The sequence below is a fragment of the Eumetopias jubatus genome, unplaced genomic scaffold (assembly GCF_037043125.1).
Source record: "Eumetopias jubatus isolate StellerSeaLion01/CBP00866 unplaced genomic scaffold, mEumJub1_p1.0 scaffold_3, whole genome shotgun sequence".
Classification (NCBI taxonomy): domain Eukaryota; kingdom Metazoa; phylum Chordata; class Mammalia; order Carnivora; family Otariidae; genus Eumetopias; species Eumetopias jubatus.
The window spans coordinates 32,770,037-32,788,846 of record NW_028274809.1 but is presented as its reverse complement, the minus strand read 5'-3'; the positions used below and the strand labels follow the sequence as shown (position 1 = coordinate 32,788,846).

General features: G+C 38.2%; 1 protein-coding gene across 16 annotated transcripts in view; it reads left to right on the top strand.

Moving 5' to 3' along the window:
* ABI2 (abl interactor 2) overlaps nucleotides 1-18,810 on the top strand; it is a 157,527-nt gene that overhangs the window by 96,480 nt on the left and 42,237 nt on the right. For 3 of the 16 annotated variants that reach the window (XM_028112156.2, XM_028112155.2, XM_028112162.2), the window contains exons 8-10: nucleotides 1,923-2,009; nucleotides 5,607-5,780; nucleotides 13,994-14,086. In XM_028112156.2, the coding sequence (XP_027967957.1) occupies nucleotides 1,923-2,009; nucleotides 5,607-5,780; nucleotides 13,994-14,086 (354 nt within the window). Of the gene's footprint in view, nucleotides 1-1,922; nucleotides 2,010-5,606; nucleotides 5,781-13,993; nucleotides 14,275-14,311; nucleotides 14,412-14,785; nucleotides 18,562-18,810 lie in introns of those variants that run through there. The other 13 variants (XM_088021584.1, XM_088021583.1, XM_088021586.1 and 10 more) reach the window with 7 other exon arrangements.

Genomic DNA, 18,810 nt, shown 5'->3' with positions numbered 1-18,810 from the left:
CCTAGAATGCCAGTTGCTGTTTGCTTCTCTTTCTCTTTTATCAGCTTTGTCTCTGCTACTTCTGTGTTCATTATGTCATCTTCTTCCTCCAAGTTTAGAAACACAGGGTATTGGGAACATATCCGCAATTGTCCCAAGCCTCCGCGAGGGGGAGACACGGCATCAAAGGGTTTACTACCAAGAAGTAATGACTTTAGGGAAAAACCTAATTAAAAGGTGCGTTTTAAGAAAGTACCCATTTCTAGGGTTATTCTACGCTGCCCCTTATGTCTAGATATTCTTCGGTATTGACTAATAGCTTAACTCTTGTCTGTATATCATCTGCGTTCCTTAGTTACCAAGTGGTCCTTTTTCACACTGTTACTAAGTTCTCTTCTCTTCTTTGTGCTTATGCTGCCTTGATTTTTGGGGGCCAGGTCCTGGGTTAGGCATTCTGCATGCATTAGTTTTTTGTTTTTGTTTTCTTTTTAAGTCTTGGCAACCACTCTGTAAAGCAAACCACTCTTTTTCATCACATTTATGGATTAGGTCCAAAGAAGTTATTGCTAGGTGTTTAACAACAAGGAAGTGGGGAATCAGATACTTGATGCTGAGTGACTTTGAAGCCCAGTCTCTACCACTGGGTACTCTGTCACCTAAGGCACTTCCCTACTTCATACCTACCCACTTACTCTTCCAGGTTTGTATTTTCCCTCTGTGCTCTTTTGTGCCGGCCATATATATAGAAACATTTCCAGTCCTGTGAACTGGTCATGCTGTCTTATACCTCTCAGCCTTTGCCCCTCACTTGGTTCTCATCTTGTCTTTCTCCATTCTTGTCTGCTTGTTCAACTCCTTTTCTTCTGGTGCCCGCTCAGAGAGTGTTTCTGCATGGCCTTCCTTACCACTAGCGCGTCCCAGTGCCCCCCAGCCCCCACCGGCGCCTCACACCATCCCCATGCCGACTCTCCCACCACAGCCCCCGCCAGCGGATTGCTATAAACATTGCGGGGTTAAGGTTATTATTTTGTTTTGTAACCCCAATTAGAATGTGGTCTCTTTGAGGGCAGTGACTCTTTTTCATCTTTTCAGTTGCATTAGTCTTAACTGTAATTTAGAGTTAATAAAGCTGTTCTCTTCTTTTATGGGAAGATGCATACTACACTTTATACCCATTCTGAAGGAAACTATAATTGTAGAATTAATCTTGGGCAATTGTTTGGCATGTACCTCATTTATTTATTTACATACATTAAACATTTGTTGTAGGCTGACTAGTGCTAGGCACTGTACCAGGTGTTTGGGATAGAAGAAAAGGCACCCTGGGGAGGAGAGAATGATTTGAATGAGTTCAGTGTTTTTTTGGTATGAATTGGGATTATGAAAAATTGTAATGACACAGACCTAACTCTCAGAATGGTTTTGATGCTGGCCTCCTAGCAGAGTGCTTGCCACTTACTAGAAAGTCAGTAAATATTTAATGAATGAATGAAGAACCAATTAATTTGCCTGTTAATGAAGTAATGAAAAGTATAAATTTAGGATGTTGGGATGCAATTTTTTTTTCCTGGTATTGATGAACATTTAAACTTGTAACCTTTAAAATCCTGAAGACCAAATTATTTGTAATAATCTGCAGAAATTTTTTGAGAAGACATGTTGTTAGTGATATGACAAGATCAGTTTGCCGTTACATGTTAGAATAGATCTGTATATAATAAATGCTTCCTGTTACAATTTTTAGAACTTTCTTTAAACTCCCCTCAATACTTTGTTTTTTGTGTTAATGTATTATCCCTCAAAAGAGGATCTTTAAGATAGCTTATAAAATATTTGTACATAGTGGTTTCCCTCCTTATTATGTTCATTTTATTGTATTAGCCTTTCCTTTTAATGTAACTCGCCCTTACCCCTTATCCTCCACACCTTTTTTGTTTTTGCAGTATCTCTTGCTCCTCCTCCTCCCTCCATTCTACAGGTAACTCCTCAGTTACCTTTAATGGGATTTGTGGCCAGAGTCCAAGAAAATAGTAAGTTTATGTCTTCTTTATGCTGTAGATCAGATTATAGGCATAAAATGTCATTTATATATGATTGGCTGAATAGTAATTCATTCGCTGATGCTTCACATATTTGCATATTATGAACAAGTCACTGGGTGAGCAGCTAGTGTGAATGATAAAATAATTAAGATGAAGTCCTCTGCTTTCAGGTAACTTAAAATCTGGTAGTGAAGATAAGACAAAAGTAAAATAAAGCACATGTAAGAAAAGAAAGACCACATCTAACCAAGGAGATGCTACTTAGTCACCAGATATCCCATCTTTTTCTCGGGGTTGCTCAAACAAGTAGTAGCCTAGTTTCCCATCACTGGAGTTGTAGGGTATTGTGGCCAGCTTGAACATCTTCCTCCAGTCTTGTGATTCCAGGTATAAAGATGGCCATGCCGTGGTAGGACTCAGGGGACCAAATTGCCAGTCTGTCTCCCAAAAGGCCCCGTAGATTGGCGATGAATTTACATTGGCCTGTGGTCTGGGGTCGAGACATGCAGGATTAGATAACTAATTTTATTGACCCATTCAGTAATCTCCTAGGGAAGCATTAAGGAAGCTCAGGAGCCTGATACCTACAAAGCAGGAGGCCTGTATCACATTCAGGGAGGAATTGCTGTTACACACACCCGGGAACATAGTCCGTAAGATAGACGAATTCTCTTTTTATGAGTGGTCTATACAAGGAGCCCACATCACAATCATCAGGTTGCATGATGGGCATGGAATCTGAACCAGGGGAATTACATTAATGAAAGTTTTAATGCCATCAGTATGAAGAAGCCCAATGTATGCATCTCGTAACAGGGATGGCCTGACCAGAGGGGTAGAAATGTTTGCACTCTGTTGCTTAGGACTCCTGCTTCTTCGATGGGCATTGCTGATACTAGAATGTGAGCTCTCATGAGAGCAGGAATTTTTGGTTGTTCTGTTGGCTGGTTGTTTCCCCAGCACTTAGAGAAGCATCTGACACAGAGCAGACACTTTAGTCCCTGGATTTTGTTTTTTTGTTTGTTTGTTTTTTTGTGCTTCTATAGCTAACCAAATGCCTCCTTTTTATGGACACATTTCTTTGTTGTATTTTAACTGGTTATAATCCAGTCTTACTTGCCTAAGGGCTCGGTGTCTCTTTCAGGTGCCTTTGCATCTCTGTTTGCTAGCTTCTGAAAATAGTTTAACTTTTGCTTATTGGAAGGTAAACCATGAGCCTTTTCTTTCTTTCCATAGTCATATATATATATATTTCTCACCTACAAAATGTATAAAAATAAGAAAACTTTGTGTATGAGGTGAGCTGTGGCTTATTTTCCAGACACAGCAGACTTCTGCATTCAAATGAATGTTGTTCTCTTCAAAACATTCACCTTGAAAAGATACAGACTTGTCTTTTAGAATTATCTTCATAGTTTTCAGGTATACTATTTTGAAGATACTCTGGTAGCAGATAGTCTGTAATAAGATCGATGTTTGGAAACAGTTTGGAATCATTTGGAACCAGGTATACTGGGCTGAGTAGTGCAGCTATGATTCTATTATTCTTCTTATAATCCTTCTATGGCTCCCCATTGCTCTTTGGATAGAATTCAAACTATTGGAAGGCCCTTCCTGCTTAGTCCTCTTCAGCTTCCTCATGCCTCTTTCTACTGAACTCTGGCCCGTTCTTTGAAGGGTTCCTACTTTCTTACCTTTGTATTTTTTTTTTCCTTTACATCTGACATGAAATATCTACCCTCACTCCATCCTACCCTCTGGCCATTAACTCTTACTTATTCTTCAGGTTCAGGAAACCTTTCCTGACCTACATAAGAGTTTTGGTCTGTTGCTGTGTTTTCCATAGTGACTTAAAGCACTTACTGCACGTAATTACTAGTGAAAATTTGGTTGTCCGTGTCTCTGTGATTTTTGCCTATTGCTCTGTCCCAGTGCTGAGCATAGTAGCTAACCATAGTAGGCTCTCAGTTGATGTTTGTTGAACAAATAATCGTGAATCACGACTTTAAAGTTACTGATCTCGTCCCATAATAGTGTATCTCTTAAGATAACAGGCACTGAAGTTCAAATTCCTGCTCTTCCACTTACTTAGTGTAGGACTACTTAATCTTGGAAAGCCAGTTTCCACATCCATAAAACGAGGATTAAAAACACACCTCACAAGGTAAAGATTAAATGAAATTATCAGAAAGTGCTAGCTGAGTAATTGGAATATTTTAAGTAAAAAATGGTAGCTTATGTCCGTCTCATTAAACTAACTCTGAGGTGTTCTAAGAAATGGTAAAAATAAGCAATGGCAGAATCTTTGAGTAATTTTGTAGTGTAATTTCTCAAGGTGATTGTTTTGAAAGACAGTGTTCCTTTGGATCTTTGTTTTTATGTAATTGTTTAGTCAATCTCTTTACCTTGTAAGTGCAAATAGGTTATATTGTTGATTCTTATCCCAACCATATGTAATTTGTCATAGAATATATGCTAAATCACCTATCTATAGTTTTTATTTAAAAAACCCATTAGGAGTAAAAGAATCCCTTTTAATGGGTAAAGTTTTGAAGTGCGTCAAGCAGAGAGGTTGGGAGGTAGACTGGCAGCAGGTGGAAAAATACTGGGATAGGACAGAATGTGATCCTGGTGTGGCCAGTCCTCCCCAGACACCAGCGGTCTTCTCAGATTCATCAGTAGGCTTAGATGACAGATAGAAAATAAACAGGATTGCTCAGGGGATTTCACAGAAACAGTACTGGTACCTCATAAATAAGAATTAATAAATAAAATTGGGCAGCTGATAAATGCAGCTTTACCCAGTTTATTTTGTTGAGCTGTGCTCAGTTATGTACCAAGCATTTTGAAAGCTTTGAGTTGCCTGAGTTTGGAGATAATCTTTTAGATGTTACTATATGCTGATACTTGAGCTGTGGGAGCAGATCTCCACAAGGAGAGATTTTTAAGTCACTCTTGGATATTTAGCTTGAGAAATTCTGGATCATAAATCAGTCTGAATTAGTTGAAATTCTCTTTCTCTATAAAAAACAGCAAACACAAACATCTTCATGGATGAAGTTACCCAAAGTCTTGTGATTTCCATTCCACTAATTTGGTAAAATGCTATTTTAAAAAAAGTTCATTGAAAGGAATGCAGATTGCTAATATTTGACTATACACAAGCGCATTCTAATTTATTATAAATTAAATATGCTTGTACATGTCCAAATTATTATTATTTCTGATAACCACTGCTCCTTGGATATAATATAAAACGAAACTATATTGTACTTATCTCTTTCTTTGAAAAAGAGGATTCTGCATTAGCATAAACAGGTTCCAAGAGGCTCATTTAATAATTACTGTTTTGGCTAAGCTTTATTCATCACCCATCAGTCCTCACCCAAAGGGAGGAGAAAGTCATGCTTGGAGATTTGAAACATTATAGTTGGTGGGGAGCCTTCTCCTTCTCTTGCCCACTCATTTTTTGAAAGATCATCATTTTCAAGTCTAGATTTATATTCCGTGTATATAGAAGCTTGGATAGGAAATACTGAACTTTGCATAACGTGTAGTTTTGTTATCAGCTTGGTACATTCTCAGTTTCAGATACACCACCTCCACCACCACCTGTGGAAGAACCAGTCTTTGATGAGTCCCCCCCCCCTCCTCCTCCCCCAGAAGATTATGAAGAGGAGGAAGCAGCTGTGGTTGAATATAGTGATCCTTATGCTGAAGAGGACCCACCGTGGGCTCCAAGATCTTACTTGGAAAAGGGTAAGTTTCAGAGGGATATCTAGAGGGATGGGAAGACACCTCTACATAGAAATGGAATTTACTGGTACTGAAGAGAACCTTACTTATTTTTTTTACTGATAGGTAAAGTTTTGCTTGCACAACCTATGCAACATCTTATTAGTTTACAAGGTTCGTGATTTTTGAAAGTCACACTAGTAAAATTCTGTGACTATCTGATTTTATACTGATGGTTATTTATTGTTCCTACTGAACATGCTTTTTTATGAGTGGTTTCTGTAAGACAAAAATTTTAAAAATTGGGTTTTTCTGGAATGCCTCAGGAAGAGGATGATTTTTCCAAATTATTAGTTATTTTTGTGGTATCTTCTAGTAGATATTTTAGGCCAAGCATCTGCATATGAAACTTTCTTCTAAACAAAAACGGTTTCTCAGTTTCTTTGCAAAGTAGTACTGGGCATTTTTTTAAGTGAAAAATTTCTCTGAATGAAACTTTTCTGACACAGGCTTCCAAATCTCACCAAGACTAGCTCAGAAAAAAATGTATCCTATTTTGAAATTTTCTATTAAGGAAATCAAAGCCACTAACTCACTGGTTTTAAAAATTAACCACATTAGAATCACTGGGGGAGCTTACCCTAACAAATAGTGGACTTCCACTTTTGGCCAAGGTGAAGCAGATCGGATTTACCTTTCCTCCTAAAGCAGGAACGAATTCAGAAAAAAATATAAAAAATAATGATTTTCAGACATTGGACAACAGGCAGTGGTAGACTATGACCCCATGATGGAGAAGGAAGTCAAACAAGGTAAACCTTTGATTGTCCTAGCTTGCTAACTAGAGGAAATTTCTGGGCTACAGTACAAGGACGTGGAACCCAAACAGAGCCTGGAGATCTCACTGCATAGACAAGGTAGAGATCAGAGTCTTGGGAGGCCACAGAGAAGAAGTAGTTACACAAAGAGGACAGAGCTCTGGAGATCTGCAGAAGGGTCTCTGTAAGTCTTTGATTAAATACTCATCTGTGCATGTGTGTGAAGAAACTACCTGAGATTGGAAAAGAACAACCAGAAAGAAGTTTACAAAAAAATTATTGGAAATAACAAGTCTGAGAATAGTTCATGCTCCTGAACCAGCCAGAGTAGAAAGACCTTGCAATATACAAGGCACAGAGAAGAGGCCTCAAAACTGTGTCCCCTTAGTGATGGGGCCAAATTAGCCCTACACTAAAGGTTGCTCTGGACTTCCCTAATAAATGCTTAAATGCAAACCTTGAAAGCATCCAACTGATTTCAAGTAACTTAACTGATCTCCAGAACAAAATCCAACATTGTTCAAAAAAGTAAAAAAAATCCAGGGCACCAAAAAGTGAGATCCACAGTGTCTAGCATCCAATCAAAAATTCCAAGGCATGTAAAAAAGCAGGAAAATATAACTCATAACTAAAAAAAGTCAGTCAGTAGAAACAGAGCTAGAAATGACTGAGATGGTGGAATTACCAGACAGGGCTGTTATATATTACAAATGCCCATGTGTCCAAGAAAGTAAAAGAAAACAAAAAAACAAGAGAGAAGCAGAGTATCTTTAAAAAAAAGAGAGAGAGAAACCCATATAGAATTTCTAGAGATGAAAAATAACAGTATATAAAGTGACACTTCAGAAGAAAAGATCAGCAACTTGGACGATATGGCAATAAAAACTATCCAAAATGAGAGTGGAGAAAACGCAAAAAACAGCAACAGATATGTGGGACAATATCAAATAGTTCATTTGCAGAAGATACGATCTGTTGGGTTTTTTTTTTAAGATTTTTTTTTTTATTTGAGAGAGCGAGAGAGCACAAGCAGGGGGAGCAGCAAGGGGGGGGAAGCAAACTCTCCTGCTGAGCAAGGGAGCCTGATGCCAGGCTCCCAGGACCCTGAGATCATGACCTGAGCCGAAGGCATACACTTTACTGACTGAGCCGCCTAGGTGCCCCAGAAGATAACGATCTTATATGTAGAAAATCCTACAAGGAATCCAGAGAGAAGCTGGTAGAACTAAAAGCAAGTTTAGCAAGATTGTAGGCTACAAAGTCAATGTGCAAAATTCGTTGGATTTTGTTTATTTTTTAATTTTTTTAAAAGATTGTATTTGAGAGAGAGATAGTGCCAGAGTTAGAGCATGAGGGGGCAGAGGGAGAGGGAGAAGCAGGCTCCCCACTGAGCAGGGAGCCCGATGCGGGGCGTGATCCCAGGATCCTGGGATCATGACCTGAGCCGAAGGCAGACACTTAACCAACTGAGCCACCCAGGTGCCCCAAATTATACGAGCAACAAACATTTGGCGTTTGAAATTTACAAGACTATACCTTTTGTAGTAACATCAAAAATATGAAATACTTCAGGATAAATTTAATAAAATATATGTAAGACCTATATGATGAAAACTGTAAAACATTAAGAGAAATTAATAAAGGCCTTAAATCAGGAGATATATTATGCTCTTTGATTATTGTTCAATAATTGGGTTTTCCCCAAATTGATCTGTAAATTGAATGCAATTTCAGTAAAAATCCCAGGAGCCATTCTTATAGAAATTGACAAGGGGATTCTAATAGTTATATGGAAATGCAAAAGATCTCGTAGAATCAAAACAGTTTTTTTTTTTAAAAAAAGACTAATGTTGGATTTAAACTAAGGCTATAGTATTCGGGACAGTGTGGTGTTGATAGAAGTACAGAAATATAAATCAATAGAATACAGAATCTAGAAAAAGATCCATATACATTGTTTAACAAAGGTTCTCAAGGTAATTCAATGGGGATGGGTAGTGTTTTCAACAAATGTGCTATAACAATTGGATAGCCATCATTTGGGGAGCTTATATTAACAAATAGTGGTCTTCCATTTCTGGCCAAGGTAGAGCAACAGTCATCAGATTTATTCTACCTAAAACCGTTAGGAGTGAGTCCACAAAAATTTGTGTGGTGAAGTAAAGGTAAAAAATTCATGTTCATGTACTTTCTTACCCTTATTTTACCATACACAAAAATTAACTTGAAAGGTATTTTTTTTCAAAGATTTTATTTATTTATTTGACAGAGACACAATGAAAGAGGGAACACAAGCAGGGGGAGTGGGGGAGGGAGAAGTAGGCTTCCCGCTGAGCAGGGAGCCCGATGCGGGGCTCGATCCCAGGACCCTGGGATCATGACCTGAGCCGAAGGCAGACGCTTAACGACTGAGCCACCCAGGCGCCCCTAGAAATGTATTTTAGACCTAATGTACAACCTAAACTGTACAACTTCTGGAGAAAAATACAGGAGAAAATCTTTATGTTTTGGGATTAGGAAAAAAATTATAGAGAGCACATAAAAAATTGATAGATTGAATTTCATTAAACTTTTCTTCTTCAAAGATGCTGTAAAGAAAATAACAAGGCAAGCCTAGACCGGGAAGGATTTTTGCAAAATAACTCAGTAAGGAGGCAAACAGCTTGTAGAAAAAAAAAATTTGACCACACTTCACAAGTTAGCTGCATGAATTGCAGATAAGCACATGAGAAGATGCTTAACATTATTAGTCATTATGGAAACGCAGATTAAAGCCACTGTGAACCAAACTAAATCCTACTACACACCCTCTAGAATGACTCTAGTTAGAAACCCTGACAATACCAAGTGTTGGAGGAAGTGTGGTGAAACTGGAACTCTTAGGCTTTGCTGATGAGAGTGCAGCATGTTTCAGCTACTTTGACAAATAGCTGTCTGTTTTCTTATGAAATTAGACATACTTGCCCACCTGATCTGGCAATCCCTTCCTACATATTTACTTAAGAGGAATGAAGATCTATGTTCATGCGAAGACTTGAACTCAAACCTTCATAGCTGCTTTATTCATAATAGCTAAAACCTGGAAACAACTCAGGTGTCTTTCAACTAGTGAATGGATATCCATCCATTCAATGGAATACTGTTCAGCAAAGAAAAGGAACAAACTTATTGATACAAGCAACAGTATGGATGGATTTCAAGCATTATTCTTAATGAAAGAATCTAGACACTAAAGACTCATACTTCATGATTCCATTTAAATGAAATCTAGAAGATCAGTGGTTTCCAGGGACCAATACTGGTGGGTGAGGAAATTTACGTAGGGGCAAAAGGAAACTTCGGAGTGGTGGGCGTGTTCTGTATGATGATTGTGGTGGTGGTGGTGATGTACTTGTCATGTATACAGTGCATACATTTGACAAAACTCATTGAACTCTACACGTAAGTGGTTGTATTTTGTGTCTAAATTACACCTTAATAAAGCTCTTTTTAAGAAAAAAAGCCCAAAGTCCTACAGTAGTAGGGTATGGCTTTGGGCATTGACATGTTTTACAAACTCCCTATCTTTACAAACTCTTAGATAAAGCGATGACAGTTTTCAGCTCTGAAAAACCAGCTCAGTTATTCCTTAAAAGAAGGGCACAATGGAAGAGAAAGGTTTGCTTTCTAAAAATGTACTCTTCAGTGAGTATGTTAAAAATCTGGGGAAATTTATAAGAGAGGAAAGTGAGTTGCTTTCAGTCCAAGTAACTCTTTAGAGTTTAAAAGAATATGCCTGAATTGTTCTCTAAGATGTTTTTCAAAGTTTGATTTACCTGTTAAGTTCAGAATTTTAACATGAAAATCAAGTAAGCTCTTACTCTTTCTGGCAAAACAAAAAGAACCAACCATGCTTTGCTTATGGTTGCTTTTTTGTTTGAATGTGCATCAAATGTTAAGGCTGCTGCCTAATGACTCATTTTGTTAGCTTAGACTGTAGGGCCTGCCTGCATTCTAGAGTCACCGAGGCAGCATTTAATATGTCTGCACCTCCAGACCTAAGAAACCAGAATCCATGGGCATGCATCTCAGGCACCAGAATTTTTTAAGGTTCTTCCGATAATTCCAAGGTTGCGGTAATTCCAAGGTTGAGAACCACTGCCATAGGAGGTTTATCTTAACCTTTGATTCCTGCTATACTAGCCAGATGGAGATAATGTGTATACGTGAGGATCTTGATTTAACTTGGGTAAAGAACAGATGTTTTTATGTATTTATTATGTGCTTAGCATAATGCTAAAGTTACTACGTATGTAAGGCAATTAGTCTCCCCATTTTGCAAACTAGGAAATTGGGGTTCAAAAACAATTTATATAACAGAAAATGTTAGTGTTACAAAAAAGATAGTATATCATAATAGTTACTAATGATAATAAAAGAAGCTAACATTTATATAATGTTTACTTATCATAAACAAGGCCCCTGGGCTATATCTTGTATGTGCATTGCTTCATTTAATATAACAGTGTTCTGTTGTTTTGAGGTATTAGCACTATTGTAATTCCCATTATACAGTTGAGTAAAAAGAAGCTTAACAAAGTTAAGTATGTTCTATAAACTTACAAGTGCTAGAGCTGAGATTTGAACTAGGTGATATAACCCTAGAGCCCATATTCATTTTTTTTTTTTTTTCCCTTAGAGCCCACATTCTTAACCACTGTCCTCAGCTTGATCTCAGACCTGGGATTGAGTCTTACCTGTACTTTTTATTAGCGTTAAATTCTTCCTGGCAAACTTCAACTTGTCAGTGCCCATTTTATGTCCCTTCCTTCTGTCAAGCCATCTGTTCTTGTGTTCTTCCAGCTCAATGATGTAACTTCTTGGTAGAAGTATAAACCATGTATGGTAACTCATCAGACAACATTTCTGTCTTCACAAGACTATGACAGTCCCTTGTCTTGTTTCACCTTTTATCTCTAAAAATCAGCATAAGATGCTCCATTAATGATTGTCAAAAAGTGAATAGGGCCATTAATTCTACCTGGGGATTCCAGAAAGCTGGTCAGAGGACATGGCATTTGTGGTGTGTCTTGAATGATGAGTAGGAGTTTCTCAGGCAAAGAAGAAAGATAAGAAGGGCTGTCCAGAAGGATTCACTCAGAATCCTCTGAGTGAAAGGGCATGGTGGTTTGGGATATAGTGAGTAGTGTCACGTGTAACATGGTGGGTTGTAGGGAGAGGGTGGGGTATGAAGGGAAGTGAGTTGTAATTAGTAGTGGGAAGCCTTGAATACCAGCCTGAGGTGTTTGCATTTTTTTTTTCTTTTTAAAAAATCTAATGGTAGAAGGAAATTGCGGAATATTTTTAAGCAGGTTTATAAGTTCCCATGAACTTATATTTTAACTTTTTTTTTTTTTTTTTAAGATAACCTGGTAATAGTGGTAATACATTAGGCAGTAAGAAAAATAGGAATAGGGAAGACCAGGCTGGATACCTTTCTAAGCAAGAGATGAGGGCCTCAAGTGAGGCCATGGTGCTGAAAACCTTGTTCACATAAATAAGCAGATACAAATGGAAGTATTTTTCATGTGGCATGCCACTCAATTTTTTTAAACTCCTTTAGAGTTATCTGCCAAAAATCAAATAATGTTCTGCCTTGAAAAATTATGTTTGATCATGTGTCAGCTGGTAACTCCAGTATAGTATTTCTTAAATTTTGTTAAAAGCAAAGGAACTTTGCAAACAGGTTGGGTTGATCAGTGGAGTGATTCTTCTTAATACCACACCAGTATTTTGAATTGTCCCTTTGGCACTCAGAACTGTTTTGTACTTTTAGTCCACTATTAAGGATAAACAGGAAATGAGAATTTTTATGACTGATGTCTGATTGAAGGTATCTCCAGGAGACCAGTTTTAGGAAGCCATACATATATATATATATATAAAATTATTTCCAGCATAGTTAACATACAATGTTATATTAGCTTCGGGTGTAAGGAAGTAGTATTTTTAAAGCTGAAAATCTAGAAAGTATCTCTATAAAATTATCTGTCACTCCTATTGCTCAGAAGATCTTTAGGTACTGGGTGATAGGTGTATTCTTAAAGCCTGCTGCCCCAACTAGGGCAGTGACTGCTGATGATGGAGAAAAGTGTTTAGATTTGAGAGGTTTAGGAGGTAGAATTAGCAGGACTTCTCCTCCTAATTACTTGCAGGGGGTTTGCATTTCCAGAAGCATTAAGAATGTTATCAATTCAAAGAAAAGCTAAAAGATGTTAAGTTTACTAGAAGTACGAAGTACTCTACATATCTTGTATTCTCTCCATTTAGTTAAACTTCTGTGTCATCTAATGTATTTGTATTTAGGTGTTTGGTTCTGTTTTGAGAAGTACACTCTACGAACTCTTCCGAGGCTCCTCTAAAGTATTTTCTGGTATCCTTAATAGATTGCTGTAATGGCAAATATTCAGAGATTAAGAAAGCCATATTAATTTTTACTGAAGCAGGCCAGAACAAAAAGTAACTAGGGCAAGTCACTAAATCATAAGTCCCTGTTGTTTTGTTCTCTTATTTATGTGAGGATTAAGTTTGCATGAGAAACTAACAAAGTCAGTATATACTTATCAGAATGATGGCTATATGGAGATTTTATTGAGTGAAGTTCTGAGTGGTATAGTAAAGGTACGGAGGATCCTTTTATAAAAATAAATCTTCATGTGGAGTTGAGCAAGTTATAAGGTATCCCAAGTTGAGGTCTAACAATCAGCAACCAGAGATTGTGTCAGCTTTGTTACCAAGTTAATTAAGCAGTGAAAATTACAGGAGGCCTGACAGGTATCTTTGTTTTCTTAAAACTTTTGGCCCATCATTGTGGATATGTTAAATTGGCAAAATGCAGCCTGTGTTTTGAAAGAATATATATAGTAAACTCTCACTTTTGACACACGGAACTCGTGGGAATTCAACTGCTTATTCTACTTCATGAATAGGTATAGGTTCTAGAAACTTGGAGATGTCCGCTATTCCCTTATTCTCATTTTCTCACTTGCCTTTTATGGTGCATCTTACTGCACTAGTATAATTCGCATGTTTAAAGATACGTGTTTTTACACAATATGGTGCTTAAACAAGCTCAGCTGAAGTAGCAGCCATCTTGCCCGATTCTGGTTCAGTAAGGTATTTTCCCCTAGGCTCCTGAAGGGTAAGTTTGACTAAATGTGATTTTTTTTTTTCCTTCTCTTTTATACTCTTCTGAACCTGACCTCTCCAAGATGGGATTTCATTGTATATAACTGGGTATTAGAAAAAAATTTTTTTAGTTTGTGTTTAGAAAGTCACTGAAGTACCGCGGCAGTTGGGAAAGGATGGATATTCATTTATTTGTGTCTGTCTTCCTGGGGATGTTATTCTTTTCATATCCTATTTTTTTCCCCCCTCTAGTTGTGGCAATTTATGATTATACAAAAGACAAGGAAGATGAGCTGTCCTTTCAGGAAGGAGCCATTATTTATGTCATCAAGAAGAATGACGATGGTTGGTATGAGGGAGTTATGAATGGAGTGACTGGGCTCTTTCCTGGGAATTATGTTGAGTCTATCATGCATTATTCTGAGTAAAGCTCAGCAGAGCTGTGTTTCCCGCACAGGAATAGTCAGGTCTTCCCAGATTATCAAAAGGCCCTGGGGATTCCCCTCCAGTGAAATGAAGGAAGGATACAAATGACACAAACTACTTATGTTTTTTTGGTTTACTCCCCAGTATTAAAAAAGCAAGCTGAATCTGAACAAATGGATCTTTCTGCCATTATTTGTACTATGCTGAGCTGTTTGGATTAAAATAAAGTGACCATTTCTAAATATGTCAGAGGTATAACAGCATATAACTCTGTAAAACAAATCAGGTTAAGACTGAATCAGAAAATCTGGGATCTTTCTCAGGAATACTGTACACCCTTGGGATTTCTCCTCCTGCAGAATCTGTGGCATTGGATGTTCTTCAGTGCCTGTGCTAGAGGGTCAGCCTCGTGGCCCTAGTGCTGTACCCTAGCCCCACACTTTCTTCCACTTGGATGAGGAGGAGACAACTAGTATTTAAATAGCATACGTAACCATTTTTATAACTGTTTCGATGGCTTTTTTCCTCTTAACACTGTAAATTCCGCATTCTCTCAGCACTTGAGTGCACCAAGTGAGTGAGTGCTGCTGACTTGCATCCCCCCTTCATGTTTTTCAGTTTGTAGATTGAGGATGATGAAGTGAGTCCCCAAACATTGCGAGGGTGGTTAACAGTTGCTGGTTTGATTTCAATGTGCTGCGGCCGCTGCAGGAGACTGAGCTGCCACCGAGGGCTTGTGGGCCCAGGCGTGTGACGCGTGGTCGCCTGGCTCACAGACTGAAGCAGGCGTGTGAAGCTAGACGTGAGGTTCCTGAGGTTCTGAAGAGACTGACCTGGAGAAAATGTTGTGCTCTAGGCATCCTAGACCTTTGCCTTAGGCACTGTTTCCAGGAGTAGAATCTTGGAGGTCAGACCAGCTATTTCTTTACTTCTCTCACTATTTAGGAAAACATTCTTTCTTGGAAAATAGCAGTTATTGTGAAGTCCCTTGACAGTCACTGGGAATCAAAGGCTTGCTACTGTGCTCCCCGAATGTTGTTAATGGCCAGTGTTAGCTGCTGCTGAGTCTACTTATTTCTAGGAAAGGTAAATACTCTCCCGGTTTTTGATTGGCTTTTGAAGTCGCTGCTCTTGGCAAGAATTTGAACCTTCTGTCTTGGACTAAGAATAGTGGGATGAGAGGTTTAAGGCCAAATACTAATCTACTTACATAGATAAAAATCAAGATAATTTTGAGCGAAACAGTATTTTTTTCTGTCTGTACAAGTTACAGCTTCAAGTGGAGCCTGTAAGGCAGCTGGCTTTAACCATCGCTTCTTTAAGCAGTGTAAGAAATACTCATGAAAGGGTCCAGGAGGGTTTGCTGCTCAGCAGCTGGATTTTGTGGTGAGGACCCAGCTCACGGGCCCAGAGCTGCCATGGGTTTGTCCCCGTCCCAGGGACTTTGCCAGGTCATTTCCCGGTGCTGGGTAAAATGGGGAGAGGCAAGCACTGCGTTTATTTCAAACGAAGGCCTTGAACAGGATAATGTAGGTAGGGGGATCTGATTGAAAAATGAACAAGTGCACTAGTGTATGAGGGAATTCAGATGGTGTAAGCAGAAGTTAGTATTCCACTTGTAGATCTGTTTTCAGAGCACAAAACTTCATCACTATTTAACAGACCCAGATATAGGGTTCCCTTATCAAGACTTCTTGTTTTAAAGTTGCAGGGGGTTTTCCCCCACATATTGCAAGGTAGCTATTTTGCGTTTAGATTTCTTCAACATGAGCGTTCATTAACTTGCCTCCACTTCGTGCTTTTGTTAGGTCATCTTGACATTCTTTATGCTCTGTTTTCCTTTAAAGTAATGGCCCTGAGTGTCCTCTGAGCCTTCAGGTTCATTATGGACCAAGACTATCTACCTGGATAGGTTAAACTCTTCTTAGTGTTGGTGTGTAACTAGGAAAACTGTTTTGAAATTTAGATGTGTTCCAGCTTTTACTTCAATAGCTTTGTGCTGAGAAAGCTTAGTGGATTTTTAAGGCAAGAAGGTATTTTGAAATCCAGTGTAGTATTCACAGCTCACACCTACAGAAGCAGAGAAGATAATTGTGCAAAAAAAGTTGGTGGCGGTCACCTTGCTTGTTGGACCCCTGCTGGATTGTGGCCTGCAGAAGACACTGGTGCAGTCCTTCATACTGAAGACCTGCAGCAGAGGGGGCTCCATCGGTCAGCTGACTTTTTCTGTATTATTTAACACTAATGTATACAATTATTTTAAAAACACCTGTTGGATTTTCTGCATATTTTAAATTTTTGTACAGTTCTGAATTCTATATATTGTCTTGGAAGGATTCTATGTAATGATGACGGGCCAGGCCTACAGTAATTGGAGACTTTTAATGTATGTAATATTTCACAGATTGCATGCTATTAATAGTCTGTGAAGGTAGTATTTCTTGATTTATTGTAAGTTCCCCCCCCAATTTATTTATTTTTTTTATGAACTACAGGATGGTTGGTAGTAGGAATTCCAAATGAATGCAGAAATCTTACAGGATACATAATATTGTGGCAAAGATGATTCAAGTCTAAAATCTGACTTGTAAGCAACCATTTTAACAGGATAGAGGGAATCTAATGGGAGAGGGGATTTTTTATCCTTCTGAAGTGCTTTTCCTTAAAAAAAGTAAAAGTGACTGAAGAGTCTCTCCCCCTCCCACCCCCCACTTTTGGTACTACTTTTTGAAAGGCCTGGGGGAGATGAATGAAAATAACTTTCTTGTTGACCTTACGGCTAAGGCAATAAATCAAAAACCAAATTAGTGTCAAGATCTAGACCTGAGAGATTCAGCCTGCTGTATTTGGAGTAAATACGATTCTTTTAAGATGTCTTGTTCAGTATTCTCCATTTTTTGGCTACCTGCTGTTCTCATCTTTGGGGTGGCAAGGGCCTGCTACTTTTGCTGTGTTCCTAGAAGTCACTTAGGTGAGACTTTCTTATCCCTCCCTTTCTTTCCCTCCATCCTGCTGCTGTTTCTTACCCAGCTAGACAGAAGGTTTATGCATCTTTACAGTGATGTCTGTGATGGAGCTGTGCTCCCTAGCAGTCTTATGTTGATTACAGATGATTACTTAGGATTTTTCTGCTTGAGAGGCATCAAAATGATGGTAGTTTGCTTTTATCCTTTTGTGTTCATTTTCTTTTAGCAGGTACCTTTCTGCATTAAGAACTGTTCCTTTTATTTTTTAATTACCTTTTCTCCTCGGTGGAGAGAGCATGACATATCCTGAAGGCCACCTTTCCCTTGGAAAAGGGTTTGATGAAGGAATTGGCAGTCACCTGCCAAGTCTTCGAAAAAAATGGGGATCTGAGTCACTTCCCCTCTGTTCACTTCTGAACTTCCTTGGCCAGGAACTCCTGACTGGTGTTAAGGTGATGATTTCCCTTCCATGCTTTACTTAGAATCATAGAATTTTAGAGCTACGTTGAGATTTAAAAAATTTTAGTTCATTTTAATTGATGAGGTTAGATGTTTCATTTCAGATAATAGCTAGTTAACAGTAGAGTTCCTGACTCAACGCCTGTACTTTCTACAGCTGTCTTAATTGAATATGCTGTATGTTTCTTTAAAAATTATGAGTGCTACTTGATGTCTTCAGGAAGATACTTGAAAAGATACGCTGTTTCGATAAATTCCATCAGTATTCAAACTGTTTAAAAAAGTGTACTAAGCACAACTTAGTGAAAATTATCTTCATGTTAACCCTTCTACTACTCCACTCAGTACTGTGTAGCAAAAATAGGTTACCTGATTTCAGCACTGGCAGGAGCACAGCAGAGAGCCTTAGTTGAGAGCCTTATAAAACAGTACTTAAATGGACATTATGCTCATAACCTTACGTTTACTTTATTCCTGTTTCTTATCGAGAATTTCATAAATCTTAAAAAAAACTGACAAATGAAACGATAGGGCCTAGCTGTGTATAAATGATCCTTGCTCAGTATCTTGAGATTTTTTTGTAAAACACAAACACGAAAAGCTTATTTTCACATTACGATGGAAATGTCTTTTGCAACTTCAGAATTCTATGGAAAAGCAGTTTTTCATATTTTGTGTCCATGCATCTTTTTTCTTAAAATGGTTTACAAGAAAGAATGTTAAACAACTTGTGATCTGGCCAGTTGTATTTTTAAGCTCCTGCAGGGAGGGTTGGTATCCTGAATTGAGTAGAAATCATGCAGGAAAACTTGAGGGAGCAGTCTGTTGCCAGTAATGTTTCTTGTGTGTGCCATTAAGCCACCTCCAGCTGAGTGTGGGGGAATCTTCACTTTTTAATTTCAAAATTGTATTTGAAATTGTTGTTGTGTACTAAGAACTTGACCTAAATAAAATTCTACAATGTCCAAATGTCTTGTGAATGCTTTTATGCAAGTAACCGAAGAGGTTACTAAGGTGGTAAATCGAAGTGTACTGGAGAGAATCCTTCCCTATTGCTCTAACCTGAGGGTTTTCTGATCACTTGCCCCTAAATACAATTCTTTTAATACAAAAAAGGAGAGGGCTTTTTTTTGCCCTCGTTTGACAAATGATAGTGATTTGTAAATAAGTTATAAATACACATTTATACATACCTTGACGTGGCAGGCCAACACATAA